The sequence below is a fragment of the Carcharodon carcharias genome, chromosome 2 (genome assembly GCF_017639515.1).
Source record: "Carcharodon carcharias isolate sCarCar2 chromosome 2, sCarCar2.pri, whole genome shotgun sequence".
Classification (NCBI taxonomy): Eukaryota; Metazoa; Chordata; class Chondrichthyes; order Lamniformes; family Lamnidae; genus Carcharodon; species Carcharodon carcharias.
Genome location: NC_054468.1, coordinates 72955264 through 72973475, shown reverse-complemented (window position 1 = coordinate 72973475; position 18212 = coordinate 72955264). Strand labels below are relative to the sequence as shown.

The 18212-nt window shown below is 41.9% G+C and overlaps 1 protein-coding gene across 1 annotated transcript in view; it reads right to left on the bottom strand.

Annotated features, from left to right (window-relative positions):
- Positions 1–18212, bottom strand: part of per2 (period circadian clock 2) — a 76045-nt gene that overhangs the window by 19476 nt on the left and 38357 nt on the right. Inside the window, exons 14-19 of the mRNA XM_041213982.1 lie at positions 11140–11248; positions 9637–9805; positions 7672–7778; positions 6970–7161; positions 5048–5314; positions 1036–1859 (exon numbers count right to left, since the gene is read on the bottom strand). Of these exons, the coding sequence (XP_041069916.1) occupies positions 1036–1859; positions 5048–5314; positions 6970–7161; positions 7672–7778; positions 9637–9805; positions 11140–11248 (1668 nt within the window). The remainder of the gene's footprint in view (positions 1–1035; positions 1860–5047; positions 5315–6969; positions 7162–7671; positions 7779–9636; positions 9806–11139; positions 11249–18212) is intronic.

Below are 18212 nucleotides of genomic sequence, written 5' to 3'. Positions count from 1 at the left end.
AATTTATCATTTTCTTTTTTTTTTTACATAAAATATAAAAATTGGAGTTTTTTTTAAAATGGCAGTAAAACTAACTTTAAAACACCTGCGGTACATTTATTTTCTGTTCTCCTCCCCCCCCTCCAAAATGCAAACCATCAAATTTATCATCACAGAATTGTAAATCTTACTAAACATTTTCTTTGATGACATTTTTCACCATTTGCTATTTATTTGCTCACTTGATCTCCATCATCTCATTTTAGCTGGTTTATATTTAAACAGGGAGTGACAATGACATCACCAGGAAATTCCAGCTCGTTTGACTATGCTAAGACGGGCCTGGTCGCAGAACTGAATTGAAGGAAAAGGCAAAGCCAAAAGGAATGTGTTTATTAATAACAAACACTTAGTCAAAGAATACCTCAGATAGGTCTGCTGAAGAAAAGAGGGTGTATTCAGGGCTTCCTGTGGGGATTGCTAAATACAAACATTTCACAAGAAAACTTCAGCTCCCTCAACTTGGGTTCTATAAACTATCCTAGGTGTAGGAGTAAAAAAAACTTACTCATTCACCTAATCATATATTGGTCATTTCTTTTCAGTTCTAAAGTTCAGTAGTCCTTTATCAAATCTAACCAGGATTTAAAGATTCAAAGCTTTCAAACCTTTTCTTTTATTTTTATCTGACCTCTTCATTTTCTCTCATCCTGTGGCTAAAGATACCTTTAGGCTTTGGGTCAGTATGACTTTTGGTCACTAGAGCCAGTTTTTAACTTTTCTCTTCCTTGTACCCCTTGCCCCAAGACAAAAATCACCCAATCTAATTTTAAGAAATTCTGAAACAAGAATTATACACTTTTGGGTCTGTTGATTTTTTTAGGTTACCGAGCTTTTCCTTTAAAACTTGGAACTTCACACTACAAAATATTCCATGTCTATAAAATGAAAAAAAAGTGTTGAGATACGTTGCCTTTAAAACTTAATTCACACAAGGATCCAACGTGAATTGTAAGGAAAAAAATTTATACGTTTTTAAATCTATAGGTCACTTACCAGTTCTGCTTCATCCTTTGTCATGATGTCCACATTTGTAACGTTGGCACTGTTGTTTATCGTTCCTCCATCAGCCATTGATCCACTTCCACCTACAATTCCAACAAATGCAATTCCTTCCGATGATTTGGGCATTTCTTCCAACTGTAGCAGATTCAGCTGTAAAGGCGAACTGCACCTGGACTGGAACAATGGAGGGGAAGCGTGGCCCTGTGGTCCTACTGACTGTGGAGTGCAGCAACATGATGGGACACCTCGAAATTCTGGGGCAGGCGCCTTCTCACCTTCTGCTGGTAGATCATAATGTTGTGATGCAAACTGTGGCTGAGACTGGAATGAAGTCTGTGCAGAAAATGGAGCTTGCGGCAAAAGGACTGACTGTGATGGGAATGGTGACTGACTCGCAAAAAATGGCTGGTGCACAGTGTCGTTCATCTGCGGCAGCATGTAATTTGGGAGCACAAATGCCACCATAGGAGTTACCAGGGGTGCAGAGTATGGTGGAGGTTGAATGCTGCAATGAACACCTTGAGCATTTTCAAAGTTAGGCAGAGATGGGTCAGTGACTGGAAGCATACCTCCATGGGCAGAAAATACAGGCAGTTGATAGGGTGGCATAACTGTTGTAAACGGCATAGCTGAATACCTACTCTGAGAGACAGCAGATGGGGACCAGGAGGGTAGTTTATGTTGGTTCGTGCAGGATGCAGTACTGTCAGACAATTCCTGCTGCTTGATGCGTTTTGATTTAAGCTTCTTATTCTTCCCGCCTTTTTTGTACACAGGTTCTGCACGATTCCATCCAGCTTTAAGTCCTTGAGAGCCTGTAGTATGAGTAAACAGAAAGTTGTAAGGACTCACTTCAAATTTTGTTTTTAACATTTTAATACTTGAAAATAAGTGACTAAAGTGACACAGAGGGATTGATTCAAATATTTATAGCACAAGTGATGAAGTGATAATTTTTAAAATTGACCCTATAAGCCAAATCTTTCACTCTTAGTTCCATAATGTTGTCAGGGACTGGAGATTGACAGATCTTCAAGAACTATTAAGTAGATCTTACTATAGCAACTTTTGGAAGAGTTGCACTAACAAAAATCAACATAACAATATTGGTATGTTGGAATAAAAGGAAAAAAAGCTTATCAACTTGTAATAATTTGTCACTAGTATTTCATGTCACCTTGGATGAAAAGAGCAATTCAATATTGGTTTCTCAATTTGAGTACTAGGGTTGTTCAATTTAGTAATTGAAACTGATATTCACAAAGGATGGGACTCTGATAAAAACTGGTCAAAATGTTCCAAACAATCGCAAAAACAGGGGTGGACCCCCCCACCCCGCGGACATGTCAAACCTTGAAGAGATCAAAATGAATCTTAAGCTGAAACAATGGTTTGGCCCGCAATTAGCACAAGAAGTGAGATCTTGATAACTGAGTTGAAGCTTGCGCTGTCCCGAGGATTGTTAAGGAGTGATCATCATTTAAATTGCCTACCAGCACTCATTAAGGAGGCTGCACGGCATTTGATGGATAGAGCTTGAACTAATGCCCTCTCCAAACAGCGACCAGTTGACTAGGAGTAAGCAAGTCATTGTAGATCATTTCAAGCACTACTTAAAAAGTAGATCACCTTTATTGATCACTTTCTGCTGGAGGTTTGGAGAAGACTTTTGAAACATATCGGGAGGCTTTTGCAGACATTTGGGCAAGACATCACCAACTCTATCAACAATTATTCTAAGGATTACATTTAAAAAAAGAGTGAGGGCTATGCTGCTCTACTTTTTAGAAACCTTATAGGGTTCACCAGGAGGAAGAAAGTGCTCAGTTATTAGTACTTTGCTAGGGATTTCTCTTTGTCCATAGGAGGAATGGGAGGATAAGAAGCCAGGCAGAGAGTAGCAGATGCTGCAAGAAAGGAAGGGAGAGGCGGGATGAGTACAGGACATCATCTCAGCTCCAGGACATTACTGCAGGAGTTCCTCAGGGTAGTGTCCTAGGCCTAACCATCTTCAGCTGCTTCATCAATAACCTTCCTTCCATCATAAAATCAGAAGTGGGGATGTTCACTGATGATTGCACATTGTTCAACACCATTCACGACTCCTCAGATACTGAAGCAGTTCATGTCCAAATGTAGCAAGACCTGGACAATATCCAGGCTTGAGCTGACATATGGCAAGTAGTGTTTGTGCCACATAAGTGCCAGGCAATGACAACATCCAATAAGAGAGAATCTAACCATCACCCCATGACATTCAATGGCATTATCATCACTGAATCCCCCCCTATTAACATCCTGGAGGTTACCATTGACCAGAAGCTGAACTGGACTAGCTATCTAAATACTGTAGCTACAAATGCAGGTCACAGGCTAGGAATCCTGTGGCAAGTAACTCATCTCCTGACTCCCCAAAGCCTGTCCACCATCTACAAGGCACGAGCCAGGAGCATGATGGAATCCTCTCCACTGACCTGGATGAGTGCAGCTCCAACAACACTCAAGAAGTTGGACACCATCCAGGGCAAAGCAGCCCATTTGATTTGCACTCCATCACAAATATTCATCCCTCCACCACTGGCATACAGTAGCAGCAGTGTGTACCATCTACAAGATGCACTACAGGAATTCACCAAGGCTCCTTAGACAACATCTTCCAAACCCACGGCCACTACCATCAGGAAGGACAAGGGCAGCAGCCACATGGGAGTTCCCCTCCAAGCCACTCACCATCCTGACTTAGAAATATATCGCCATTCCTTCACTGTCGCTGGGTCAAAATCCTGGAACTCCCTTCTTAACAGCACTGAGGGTGTAACTACATCACAGGTACTGCAGCAGTTCAAGAAGGCAGCTCACCACCACTTTCTCAAGGATAATTAGCGATTAGTAATAAATGCTGGTCTAGCCAAAGATGCCCTCATCCCATGTATGAATGAAAAAAAACAGGGCCTCCTGTGTCACATCTGAGAACGTGTGCACCCTCTCAACCAGTACCTGAGCTTTCGTGAAACTGCTGGGGCAGAATTTTGCCCTTGGCAGGCGGGCCCGGGGGTGGTTGGGAAGCCGACTGAGATCAGGCCCTGATCACGATTTCATACTGGCTGGCCAATTGACGGCCAGCCAGCATGAATTGCATGCTGCAGTGCTGCCATGGTGGGGGCGGCAGGAACTTGAGCAGTGAAGTTCACACATGCGCACGGGTGCATGCAGTTAAAGCTCCCTAAGGCACAAAGTTGCCTCAGGGAGCTGAAGATTTTTTATCAATGTAAACAATTTTAAAATAATGAAAACATGTCCCCTCATGCGACATGTAAAATACGAGTGCAAAAAGTAATTTTTTTTAAAATCACTGGATGAGACTTCATCCTGTCCGATGAGGTTTCGCCAAAACACAAAGGCTGCTTGGCCTTTTTGCCCACCCGCCAATTGAAAGGTTGGATGGATAGTGAAAAATTCCAAACAATTACTTAACGGCCTTAAGAGGCTGCTTAATTGTCAGTGGGTGTGCTGCCGACTCCCATGTGCACCCGCTGACTGAAATAACGCGCAAGTGTGAGATCAGGACGCTTGCCGGAGTGTCATCACACATCATTTTACGCTCGCTCAGGGTTGGGTGGCCACCCGCCCAATGAGAGCAATATTTTGCCCCTGCTGTATGTCAGCCAACCCACCACACATCTTCAGTGCTGCTCCACAAAAATTGCATCACATTAGCACTAAACCTGCACATATCTGTTTCAGCACCTCCAGCAAGTTTCAATTATGATAGTCGCCAGTCAGGCCCAGAATTGGGTGCTAAACCAGACTTTTAAACAGGTGTATATCATACTTGACAATATACAGCATTTTAACATGCAAATATGTATAACAGTACATCAATTTTCATTCTTCCTCTTCTCACATGCTACATCAAATTCAACAGATCTTATACCATATAATACTTTGCGCTCTTGCATTTGAAGGGAAGAAGTAAAATTAAGCCATGTTTGCAGGTTCTTACCACAATCTCCTGAACATTCTTTGCAGTGATCCTGTAAGTACGACTTGCAAGAAGGTTCAAATGTTTTTAATTTACTCAGCTCCTTGAACTTGCTCAAGAATATCTGCTCTTCTTTTTGTGTATGAGCCGCTAAAACTTCTTTGGTAAGGCCAAGTTTCTTGTATGGCTCCTTTTCCTGGTTCACAGAGGGCGTAGTGGTGACCAGCGTAGTAGATGCCATGTTCTCTGCAGGATCAGCAATACCAATTCCATCCTCCAACAGGACTTCTATCAAATTTCAAATTTATAATTGTAGTTACAAGAAAGCATAAGACTTTAGATAATAACATTGCAAAAAATCTGATTTAACAGCTCCATTAGTATAAATGGATAAAAGATTCGGATGCTGCAAAGTCATATAGGTCAGGTATAAGCTCTTCAGTGTGCTGCTAGATATTCTTAACCAGAGTTGCAGTAGGGCTGCAACAATTAGTATCACCACTCCTGGGCTGGGGTGGAAAGGAAAAATATATATCTGTGCTACATAGCATGCATGCAAACATGATTATGTATCAAGCACAGCTATGGTGACTTATAACAGTGTAATAGCTTTGAAGCTTCATTGATAAGTGGCCAAATATCAACATAAGTGGAACTGTTCCTGAGAAGGAGTTTGTGCCCTTAGAAGTGAGAAGCAACTGGGGGATGAAAAAAAAAGCTTGACATTACAACAACAGCTTGCATTTATGTAACACCTTCAAAGTAGCAAAATATTTCAAGATACTTTGCAAGAAAAATTATCAAAGAAAATCAAAAATTGCAAACTGATGATTGCTAGTGTATCACACTGTTGAACTGAAATTGATTCCGGAAAAATGTGCTTAAACAGTTCATTGCTATATTTTGAACTTGACAAAGTTGGTCAAGTTTCAAAGATCTATTTGTTTTAAAAGAAGTAACACTTTTTAAGAAAGACTCAATTAGGAATTATTAAAATTCTTAAACTCTAGGGGAGAGACAGTTTATGTTTTCTTTCCAGCTTCAAAGTTTGTTTACTGAATGTGGGAGGATAACAGCTTACATTTAAATTGCACTTGAACATAGTAAGCCATGGCGTTTTACAAAGAAAATTTAATATCAAACCTCAGAGGTAACAGGATAGATGATCAGAAGCTTAATGAAAGACATAAGTTTAAAGAAGCATCTTAAAGGATGGGAGAGGGGCAGAGAAAGAGAGAAATAGGGAACGAATTTCAGAATTTTGGGCCTAACCAGCTGAAAGTACAGCCATCAATATTGGAGCAATTGAAATAGGGAAGTGCAAAAAGCCCAGAATTGAAGGATCACAGAGGATATAGCTCTGGCTGGAGTAGGTTATAGAAATAGGGAGAGGCGAGTCCAATAGGAATTGGAGAGGTTGAATTAACACAGTCAAGTAACATGATCGCTGAAACATTCAGATTTGTTAAACGCCTCTTTATTAATGCTACGTTGATGCAGTTTCTCACACTGCTGTGCGCAGCAATTCTGACAGATGGCCGCACAAAATGATACATTTCAGTTTAAAGGAGGAAGGATTCTTTCCCACAGTTCAGTTCATAGCAGTTACAGTTCAGAAATTATGAAAGTATGAAGACTATGTTGTTAGACAGCTGCCTGCACATAAAGTGGGTAATTCTGATTTTGGGTGCTAAAATTGGTAATATCAGATCAGCTGCCCATTATAAATCTGTCCTAGACTTTCATTTCCATTGAGATCAAATAGGATGAAAATCAACAGAGATATATAAAGGCTGACAGATCATATATCTCCTTAAATACTCAGAACATCCTTGTCCGATCACATCATTAAGAATTTACAGATGAATTGTACTAGGACTCATGTTATCCAAACAATTATCTTGTACATTCTACTGATACTCTTTAACAAGCATGTACAGTACCTGCATCTGCTTGGAACTTCTTGTCTCCCACGTGGACAATAGTGCTGCTGTAACTGCACTGGCTGGTGACACTTGCTGCCTTTCTTGGCAAGGAGAGTGGCGCTAGGGGTGTACCAACAACAGCTCCAGTGGGCACCTCTTTTGCAGCCTTAAATGGAACTTGGATAGACTGATGTGGTAATGGTGATGCTTCTGCCAAATTAACAGAAGTTATTTCTAATTGGTTGTATTTCTACTTTGTTTCTACTCTGTAATATAGATGACAACCATATGAAGAATTCAAAAGCTGAAGTTTTTATGTTTAAGACTTTCTATTTACAATCTTAAGAATGGGTATTTTACATGCAGAATTTTGGTTCTGGAAGCTAGCAACTCCAAGGAAAGTACTTTTGTAGGTCAAGTATTCATGTTTGTACTTTCCTTCTAATGGATTGTCTTTCTGGAACAAATTCTGAATTTTAATTTTGTGATAGGAGCCATGAAAAGTTTGTACTTGGTACACAACAGCAAAAGAAAACGTTGGCACCCAGGGTAAATATGCATACAGGAACCTCATGGCACAATCATTCTTGCTGATTAAATTATTCATTTTCAGTTAAGTCAGAAATGTCAAATTATTCTACACATACTGTATGTTACTGGGTTTTTTTGATAAAGTATTTCAAAGACAGTTTAGATAAATGACAAAATACTACGAAATACCTTTAGGCACCTGCACATTATGAATTTTTTCTTTATCTTCATCAGATGCTGATGAAGACTCACACTTCCTTTTCACAGTGCTTGGGATATTGTAGCTGTCCAAATACCTGCAAATACCAGAGACAAAATAAACTATGCTACAGGAGGTGAACAGGTCAATCCACACCAACTTTAAAACAGTCTATTGCTACTATTCAACCCCAACTACTAAAAAAGGAGTGCACAAAAGTTACATTTTATATAACTGCATTTTAAGGTTTTCAGATCTTACAAGACAAGTGTCAGATAACTCAATAGTATCACCCTTGCCCAAGCCAAGAAGTTACACACTTAATTCTAATTCTTGAAGACAATCTATGCTTGGGAGTGCTGCATTGCTAGAGGTAATGGCTTTCAGCTGCAATGTTGAAGTAAAAGTAGAGAATGCTGGAAATACTCAGCAAGTCAGGCAGCATCCATTGGAAGATCATCGATCTGAAATGTTAATTCTGTTTTTACCTCCACAGATGCGGCCTGTCCTAAATATTTCCTGCATTCTCCATTTTTATTTCACATTTCCAGCACCTTCAGTGCTTTGCTTTTGTATTAATGTTAAATGGAAGCCCTGAAGAGCATGGAGCTTCCAATGTCTTTGCTGGCAATTATTCCTCAGCCAATGGCAGCAAATCAAACTAAGTGGTCATTCATCTTACTGCCATGGGTGGAAACTTGTTATGAGAAAGTGGGCTGCTGAACTTTCTTACATGTCAATAGTAGCTAATTCACTGGCTATGAAAACTTTGAGATGTACTGAGAATGCGTAACGTGCTAGCAAGTTTCCGATACAACTTTTCCTTTAGCTTTATCCTGTATTCCTTTATAGTTTCAAAAATAAAGTTGATCATATGCTTAATGCTGGGAAGTTCATTAAAACCTTGGTTCCATACACTTGACTTTTGTTACACAGCATCACAGCAAAAGATATACCTAATTTTTAGAATTAAGACAGTTAAAATTAAAATGAAACTAAGCCATATTGTCAACAGATTTTTAAAACTTTCTTTTGATAATAATGCTACAAAAGATAAAATCCCTATGCTCACATTTATGATGAGATTATCTTTGGTAATTTGTTGTTTGAAGATATGTAGGATTTGTTAATGCATTTTTCTGCAACTTGCACAACACAGCTTTGTCTGACCTGGCACTAAATCTAAAACAAAGGGAGTTTTACAAGTATGCAAACCAGCTATAACATCCCTTTCAAAAGGAGCCATCACTTGCATAACTGCACAGGTAGAGTTTTTAAGGTTGGCTTCCAGGCGTGAGCAGCTAGGGAATGGACTGCCACCCGCGATTGGCCCTCAACCACGATTTCACGCTGGCTGGCCAATTAGCGGCTATCCAGCGTGAAGCGTGCACTGAAATGCTCAGCGCTGCTGGAGTGGGGGCAGGCGAAGGGCGGGTGCTGACGTAAGCACGGACGAGAGCGGAATGAAAGCAGAGAGCTGCCTCAGGTAGCTGAAGACTTCAAATATATTAAATAAAGATTTGAAAATCATAACAAAAATGTCCAAGCAGCACTAACAGCCACCTGAACATATAACATTATAAAAATTTTGTCCATAGATTTTTATTATATTTAAAAAATTTAATAATGGAAACCTCATCCCGCCATTGCTGGAGGTTTCAACAAAAACGCAAAGGCCGCCTGGCCAATTCGCCCGTCCTCCAACCATGAGGTTGAATAGGTGATGAAAAAGCGGGACAATTGGAACTTTAATGGGCTTAATTGCCCACTTAATTGTCGGCGGGCGCGTTTCTGACTTTTGTGCGCGCTGACCGAAATTTCGTACGAGCGTGGGATGATGTCGGGACACTTGCCCAACGTCATTACGTGCAATTTTACGCTTGAGCGGGTCGGGCACATGCCCACACGCCAACCTGAAAATTCTGCCCCAGGAAAACAACCGTGGTCTCACTCACCTTATTACGCTGTCCAAGCAGTTGATTTGCTGATAACAATATACTGGCTGTTCCTTGCATCTTGAATCATCCAAGAGCACATTTTTAATGGCACTGCTAGGTGAAGCACCCTTGGATGAGTTGGCTTTAAAGTCTCTGATCTGGCCACTAGTCTCTTTTTGTTGTGTTACTGCAAAACATATGTGCTTCTAGCATTAGGACAAGCTGTTTCCAACATGAAACTTAAAAAAGAAACTTTAACATAACCTTAGAGTGAACTGATCTGGGCCCAATGGCCTAAAAATTGGATCTTAGCCCAACTGGATATTTTTTAAAAAGAAAAATACCCTTCAGTTAAAATGGGGTGGGGGAGAACATCTATTTTAGCTGGATTGACACAGTTTCTAAGTTGCAAGACATTTAGGAAACACTTCAGCAAATCATTTAACATAAAATTTAATCTCCATTCGTTTATCCTTCTCCAAGATACAAAGCGTGCCTAAATTGTGTTTGAAGATGCTCACTGGTACTTTCACAATACAGTGATACATGATATGTGAATACTTGCAATTTTTATGAATCTACATGGTTGGGGTGGGCATCATTCAGCACACACCATTGTAGAATAATGAAAAGTCAAGTAATTCTATAATTTAACAATTGAGGTTTTGGATTATGGGAACCTGCGATATAAAGAATAGGTGGTGACTTGTACTGAACTTGGCTCCCCAGTACATCAACTATCAAATTGACATTTCTTCATGTGAGAGCCTTGTCAGTGAACACTGGCAGGGTATTCAACAATCACAGAGTTTGCAAGAATAAGATGTTCAGCTAGAATTTTAAAAAGATAAATACTATGTGAAACCTGGTTAACTTTCTAATATCAGAGGTATGCACTTCTTGAGTCGTACGTCACATCTACTTTTGGAATAGCATTCACCTTTTCACATATCTGAAGAACCTGTTCTATAGTTAGATTTTTTTTTTGAAGAAAACAAGTGGAGAGGCAAGGAGAAACCAGGAATCACTGTTTGTTAAAATTAAAAATTCAGATAATGTGATTTCCTCTTTAAAATGACTGCCCTTCAAATATTTGTATCGCGAAACTGTAATTCCTCATGTTGCCAAATATACTTCCTTCCTCCCATTCTTGTTTTGTGTTATTACTTAGACAAAATCAAAAATGACAGGAACTGAATGTTTACACACAAGGAAAGTACACCACACTCAGGTAGAATTATATTTCAGTAATATTTAAAAATAAACTACAGTGTTTTAAAGTTGTTGCTTTTACTGTGCCTTTCCAAGTGACCCCAAACTATTGCAACCCATCCAGGTAAACAGAATAATGCTGTTCCACGTCAACTGCCAACGTAGCTACCAGATATGAATAGCTGCAACTCTAACAGCTGTTTAGACTCAACACATGTACAAAGTCAAGATGCATTTCAGTCGAAATTACTTCAAGCCAATTTATCACGCATTTCTAGATAATGACTGGAAAATAATTAAGCCCATTACCAGTTTTGTGCCTGCGCTTTGATTCGCTCTTTCCTCTGCTCTCAAAGAACATGGTTTGTCCTTGATTTTTGACTAAATGCACATCCTTACGAATTTTCTGAAACGTCATCTGAAAGAAACAAAGGATTGAACGCCTATAATTTTCCTCTAAAATGACTGCATGTTTTGTCTAGCTGGCAAAATCTGCTTTTGAGATGTGACAAAACTACACAAAGAACGAGACAAAAAGGCTTGAGACTTCAGCAAATCACTGAAAACTCAAAAAATAATGAAAGCTTTGATGGCAGAGTCACTAACTCATTAAAACATACTAACTATTTTACATCATTTGAATTCAATTCAACTGGCGAATATTTTTAGCTCGACTAATCAACATTCAAATTAAGAGTTAGCCATTGTCTCAGTGGCAGCATTCTCAGCTCAGCCAGGTTGTAGGTTCCAGCCCCAATCCAGAGACGTGAGCGCATAATCTTGGCTGGCATCCATATGCAGTACTAAGGGAGCGCTAACTGTCACAGAAGCTGCCTTTCAATGAGATGCTAAACTGAGCTCCTGTCTTCTTTCTGTAAAAGATTCCCTTGCACTATATGAAGAGCAGACAGATACAGGCCAATATTAATCCCTTAGTCAATATAGCTAAAATAGGTTATATACTTCCAATATAGCTCCAACAACTCATCGACACCAACACCCATCTAGGACCCTCCACCCTTGCCTGTCCCTCCGTCCCCACCCCATCTTCCAATCCCAACCCCAGCCGTGTATTCACTATACCCCCTGACCTTCCCCTCTCCGATGCTGAACGTTCAGTGCTCAGCAAAGGACTTCGTTTCATATCCTTACGCCCTCATCTCAATGAATTTCAGGCTCGGCATGATGCTGAACTCTTCTTCCGCCGTCTTCGTCTCTGGGCTCACTTCTTTGGGCAGGAGTCCTCTCCCAGTTCAACTTTTACCCATGTCCAATATTCTCCCTCCACCTGGACCCCTCCCTCTGGATTCTTACCTTCTCTTGATCTTTTCATTGAGAACTGTCGGCGCGACATTAGTCGTCTCAATTTCTCTGCTCCTCTCACCCATTCTAACCTGTCTCTCTCTGAACTTACTGCACTCCATTCTCTCAAGTCCAACCCTGACATTGTCATCAAACCCGCTGACAAGGGTGGTGCTGTTGTTGTCTGGCGCACTGACCTCTACCTCGCGGAGGCTGAGCGTCAACTCGCAGACACTTCCTCCTACCTCTCCCTGGACCATGACCCCACCACTGAACATCAAGCCATTGTTTCCAGGACTGCCACTGACCTCATCTCCTCTGGGGATCTCCCTCCCACAGCTTCCAACCTGATAGTCGCCCAACCTCGGACGGCCCGCTTCTATCTCCTACCCAAAATCCACAAACAGAACTGCCCCGGTAGACTGATCGTCTCAGCTTGCTCCTGCCCCACAGAACTCATTTCTCGTTATCTTGACTCCCTTCTCTCTCCCCTTGTCCAGTCCCTTCCCACCTACACCCGTGATTCCTCTGACACCTTACGTCACATCAACAATTTCCAGTTCCCTGGCCCCAACCGCTTCCTCTTCACCATGGACATCCAATCCCTCTACACCTCCATCCCCCACCAGGATGGTCTGAGGGCCCTTAGCTTCTTCCTCGAACAGAGGCCCGAACAATCCCCATCCACCACTACTCTCCTCCGTCTGGCTGAACTTGTTCTCACGCTGAACAATTTCTCCTTCAACTCCTCTCACTTCCTCCAAATAAAAGGTGTGGCTATGGGTACCCGCATGGGCCCCAGCTATGCCTGTCTCTTTATGGGGTATGTGGAACATTCCTTGTTACAGTCCTACTCCGGCCCCCTTCCACAACTCTTTCTCCGGTACATCGATGATTACTTCGGTGCCGCTTCATACTCTCGTCGGGACTTGGAAAAATTTATTAATTTTGCTTCCAATCTCCACTCCTCCATTATTTTCACGTGGTCCATCTCTGACACTTCCCTTCCCTTCCTTGACCTCTCTGTCTCAATCTCTGGTGATAGACTGTCCACCAATATCCATTACAAACCCACCGACTCCCACAGCTATCTAGACTACAGCTCCTCACACCCCGCTTCCTGTAAGGACTCCATCCCATTCTCTCAGTTCCTTCGCCTCCGTCGCATCTGTTCCGATGATGCTACCTTCAAAAACAGTTCCTCTGACATGTCCTCCTTTATCCTTAGCCGAGGTTTTCCACCCACGGTCGTTGACAGGGCCCTCAACCGTGTCCGGCCCATCTCCCGCGCATCCGCCCTCACGCCTTCTCCTCCCTCCCAGAAACATGATAGGGTCCCCCTTGTCCTCACTTATCACCCCACCAGCCTCCGCATTCAAAGGATCATCCTCCGCCATTTCCGCCAACTCCAGCATGATGCCACCACCAAACACATCTTCCCTTCACCCCCCATCGGCATTCCATAGGGATCGCTCCCTCCGGAACACCCTGGTCCACTCCTCCATCACCCCCTACTCCTCCACCCCTCCTATGGCACCACCCGATGCCCACACAAAAGATGCAACACCTGCCCCTTCACTTCCTCTCTCCTCACCGTCCAAGGACCCAAACACTCCTTTCAAGTGAAGCAGCATTTCACTTGCATTTCCCCCAACTTAGTCTACTGCATTCGTTGCTCCTAATGTGGTCTCCTCTACATTGGAGAGACCAAACGTAAACTGGGCGACCACTTTGCAGAACACCTGCGGTCTGTCCGCAAGAATGACCCAAACCTCCCTGTCGCTTGCCATTTTAACACTCCACCCTGCTCTCTTGCCCACATGTCTGTCCTTGGCTTGCTGCATTGTTCCAGTGAAGCCCAACGCAAACTGGAGGAACAACACCTCATCTTCCGACTAGGCACTTTACAGCCTTCCGGACTGAATATTGAATTCAACAACTTTAGGTCGTGAGCTCCCTCCCCCATCCCCACCCCTTTCTTTTTCCCCCTTCCTTTTTTTTTCCAATAAATTATATAGATTTTCCTTTTCCCACCTATTTCCATTATTTTTAAAAATTTTTTTAAAAATCTTTTATGCTCTCCCCACCCCCACTAGAGCTATACCTTGAGTGCCCTACCATCCATTCTTAATTAGCACATTCATTTAGATAATATCACCAACTTTAACTTTACCACCTATGTGTTCTATTGTACTATAGTTGTTGACATCTTTTGACGATCTGCTTCTATCACTGCTTGTTTGTCCCTACAACCACACCCCCACTCCACTTCTCTCTCTCTCTGCCCCCCACACACACACCTTAAACCAGCTTATATTTCAACTCTTTCTTGGACTCGAACTCAAGTTCTGTCGAAGGGCATGAGGACTCGAAACGTCAACTCTTTTCTTCTCTGCCGATGCTGCCAGACCTGCTGAGTTTTTCCAGGTAATTCTGTTTTTGTTTTTATATACTTCCTTGCTGTTTCTAGGCAAAATGGGCTGCTGTAATTCTCTATTTTCCATCAGTGACTACACTACAGTCATCCTGAGGTCATGAAAGGTGTTATATAAATGCAAGTTCTTTATAAGGCTACCATGGCTTACAACCAGACATTTTGTATTTTTTGTGTTTCACTTAGGCCAACTATTTCCACTGCTACATTCATTTAATTGATTCTCTTACTGACTAGCTTTTAGTTCTATTTGCTTCAAGTGCCAAGCTTTCCAGCTTATAGATGGACTATGACACCAACTTTTTCAACTGACTGCAAGTATTTACAATTCATAAATAACAGAAAAAAATTATTCAATTCCCACAAAATAGAAACTAAATACTACTAGTTATTAAAATACTTGAATTTTGCATTGGTGCTATAAATGATGAACAATGAAAGATACAAGGCATTTATTTATTCCCTTTTCAGGTAACTCGCATGCGAGTTTTTCCTCAGATTTGATACAAATAATGAACTCTCAACCATAACAAACCAGGAGGTTCAGATCTGACACCCAGCTTGAGCTACATTAGTGATCTCAGCTAGGTAACTGCATTCTCTCAATTAGCTTCAATGAATCTGGGCTGATAGTTTTCTCTTGGGGTGGGGAGTGCAAGGAAGAGGCAGGAGGAATAGCACAGGGAAGGTGGCGCATGTGGTCATTACATAATGATTCCTGCTCAAAAAGCGCACCGATAAATACTGTACTGAGGCCAATAGAAGGCTCAGCACTGATGCTGTACATCATGAAGTAATCTTTCAGTGCTCAAAGTTCAAATGAAGATCAGTTGCGTGAAGCATCACAAGGCTGGTAAAACCCATGTAACAGTAGCCGAGCCAGTATCAACACCAACAGGAAGGGTAGTGGCAGAAAACTGTGGGGAAAATACTTGTACTCCACAGTCGCTCACTGAGAAACAGTTAATAAACAGCAAGTCTTTGCTTAACGTTGTAGTTAAAGTTGCACTTTACAGGAACTTAAGTGGAACAATGTTAAGCAAACCAGATTCTCCCATTATAACCAATGTAAAAGTTGTAGTTATGTTCGGTAGGAGCTGTCTCATCAGAAAAAAAAACATTATATCCTGTAAGTTGAAATACTGTACATTCCTAAATTCCTACATTTATAAACAAAATAACTTTTTAAAATAAAATAAATTTTAAAACATTTTTAAAATGCTAACTCTTTCTACTTCACACCTGGCTCGCTGATCTTCCAGCTCACCAACCCTCCCGCTCCTGGACCTTCCTGTTCATTGCCTCTCCCACTCGCTACTACCCTCCCCAATCCTCCTTCTCACTTGTCACTTCCCTCTCCTGAACCCTTGCTGTGAGTGAGGGCTTGGGAGAGGGGTGGAGAGAGGGGGGAAGCAAGCTAGAGAGTGAGGAGATACGAGTGGAAGGGTCGGCTAGGAAAGCAGCAACCAGGAGAGAATCAGTGAGTGTGTCACAGGAATATTGTGTACAGGCTGCACAATCAATACTTCTGGCATAGATATTCTTTAAACAAAAAAGTCATTGGTGCAATCGAACACTTCTTACACTTGGAACAAAATGGTGCCAATCATGCGGCGCTACGTAGGCCCTGGCATGAAGCAATGGTAAAGCAGAAATCCCAATGCTAAGTGCGCACACCAGTTCCAATATGTACTCAATGTTAAAGCAGAATGACACTGAATGAGGCAACTTAAAATGCGGACTTAGTTAAGTTGAAATATAGCCCACTTAAAGTCACTGGGATAGACTTTCAATGCAACCCAGGTGAATCGGGCACTCATAATAGAAGCTGCTGTTAGAATCATCTCTCTTGAGACTGGATTTACTTTTTATTATTTGGACATTTGAGGCTGCCTGAGAGTTTATTTTAAAAAAAGGGTCATAAGTTCACTTTGGAACTGTCGACAAGCAGACCTCTTCCAAGCAATCACCTAAGCTATATGGTATTTGGGAAGTAGTTGCTTGTTTGTTTTGGACCACAAAGCAATTTAATTAGTGAAAAGCTGGAAGACAAAAAGGCAATCACATGATAGAAACAAACCTTAAGTCTGAACCTGTGGTTTTTGCTTTCAGTCTTGTTGGGGAAAGGCCGAGAACCGAAGGCTACCCCGACCAGCTCTCTCTGCCTCTCTGCTTTGTGAAACTATGTGTGGTGCATTTGTTACACTTCCAGATTACAATCTTGTGTCAATCAGTTCTTGAAACTTGTTTAAAAGGAATTTTGTTTTATAATAAATTAAATCATTAAGTTTTTTGAAAGAAGGCTGATCGGAGCCTCTTTTCTTCTGGGCACTAGAAGTATAGATACACAATTGGCCATTTTGGTGAAAAAATTAAACATTTAAATTAATGGTACAGCCTGCGGGGTGTGAGCTTGATCATTCACGCACTCCTCCCATCCCGGTTGTAACACTGCCCAACTTCAATTTCAATGAAAACCAATGGATATGTAAATCAACAGTTTCAATTATGGCTGGCTGCTCTACAGCACTAGTTCACTAGTTTTGTCTGGGTAACAAAAAAAAAAAAAACAAAAAAACTGCGGATGCTGGAAATCCAAAACAAAAACAGAATTACCTGGAAAAACTCAGCAGGTCTGGCAGCATCGGCGGAGAAGAAAAGAGTTGACGTTTCGAGTCCTCATGACCCTTCGACAGAACTTGAGTTCGAGTCCAGGAAAGAGCTGAAATATAAGCTGGTTTAAGGTGTGTGTGTGGGGGGCGGAGAGATAGAGAGACAGAGAGGTGGAGGGGGTTGGTGTGGTTGTAGCGACAAACAAGCAGTGATAGAAGCAGATCATCAAAAGATGTCAACAACAATAGTACAATAGAACACATAGGTGTTAAAGTTAAAGTTGGTGATATTATCTAAACGAATGTGCTAATTAAGAATGGATGGTAGGGCACTCAAGGTATAGCTCTAGTGGGTTTTTTTTTTATATAATGGAAATAGGTGGGAAAAGGAAAATCTTTATAATTTATTGGGAAAAAAAAGAAGGGGGAAACAGAAAGGGGGTGGGGATGGGGGAGGGGACTCACGACCTAAAGTTGTTGAATTCAATATTCAGTCCGGAAGGCTGTAAAGTCCCTAGTCGGAAGATGAGGTGTTGTTCCTCCAGTTTGCGTTGGGCTTCACTGGAACAATGCAGCAAGCCAAGGACAGACATGTGGGCAAGAGAGCAGGGTGGAGTGTTAAAATGGCAAGCGACAGGGAGGTTTGGGTCATTCTTGCGGACAGACCGCAGGTGTTCTGCAAACGGTCGCCCAGTTTACGTTTGGTCTCTCCAATGTAGAGGAGACCACATTGGGAGCAACGAATGCAGTAGACTAAGTTGGGGGAAATGCAAGTGAAATGCTGCTTCACTTGAAAGGAGTGTTTGGGTCCTTGGACGGTGAGGAGAGAGGAAGTGAAGGGGCAGGTGTTGCATCTTTTGCGTGGGCAAGGGGTTGTGCCATAGGAGGGGGTTGAGGAGTAGGGGGTGATGGAGGAGTGGACCAGGGTGTCCCGGAGGGAGCGATCCCTACGGAATGCCGATAAGGGGGGTGAAGGGAAGATGTGTTTGGTAGTGGCATCATGCTGGAGTTGGCGGAAATGGCGGAGGATGATC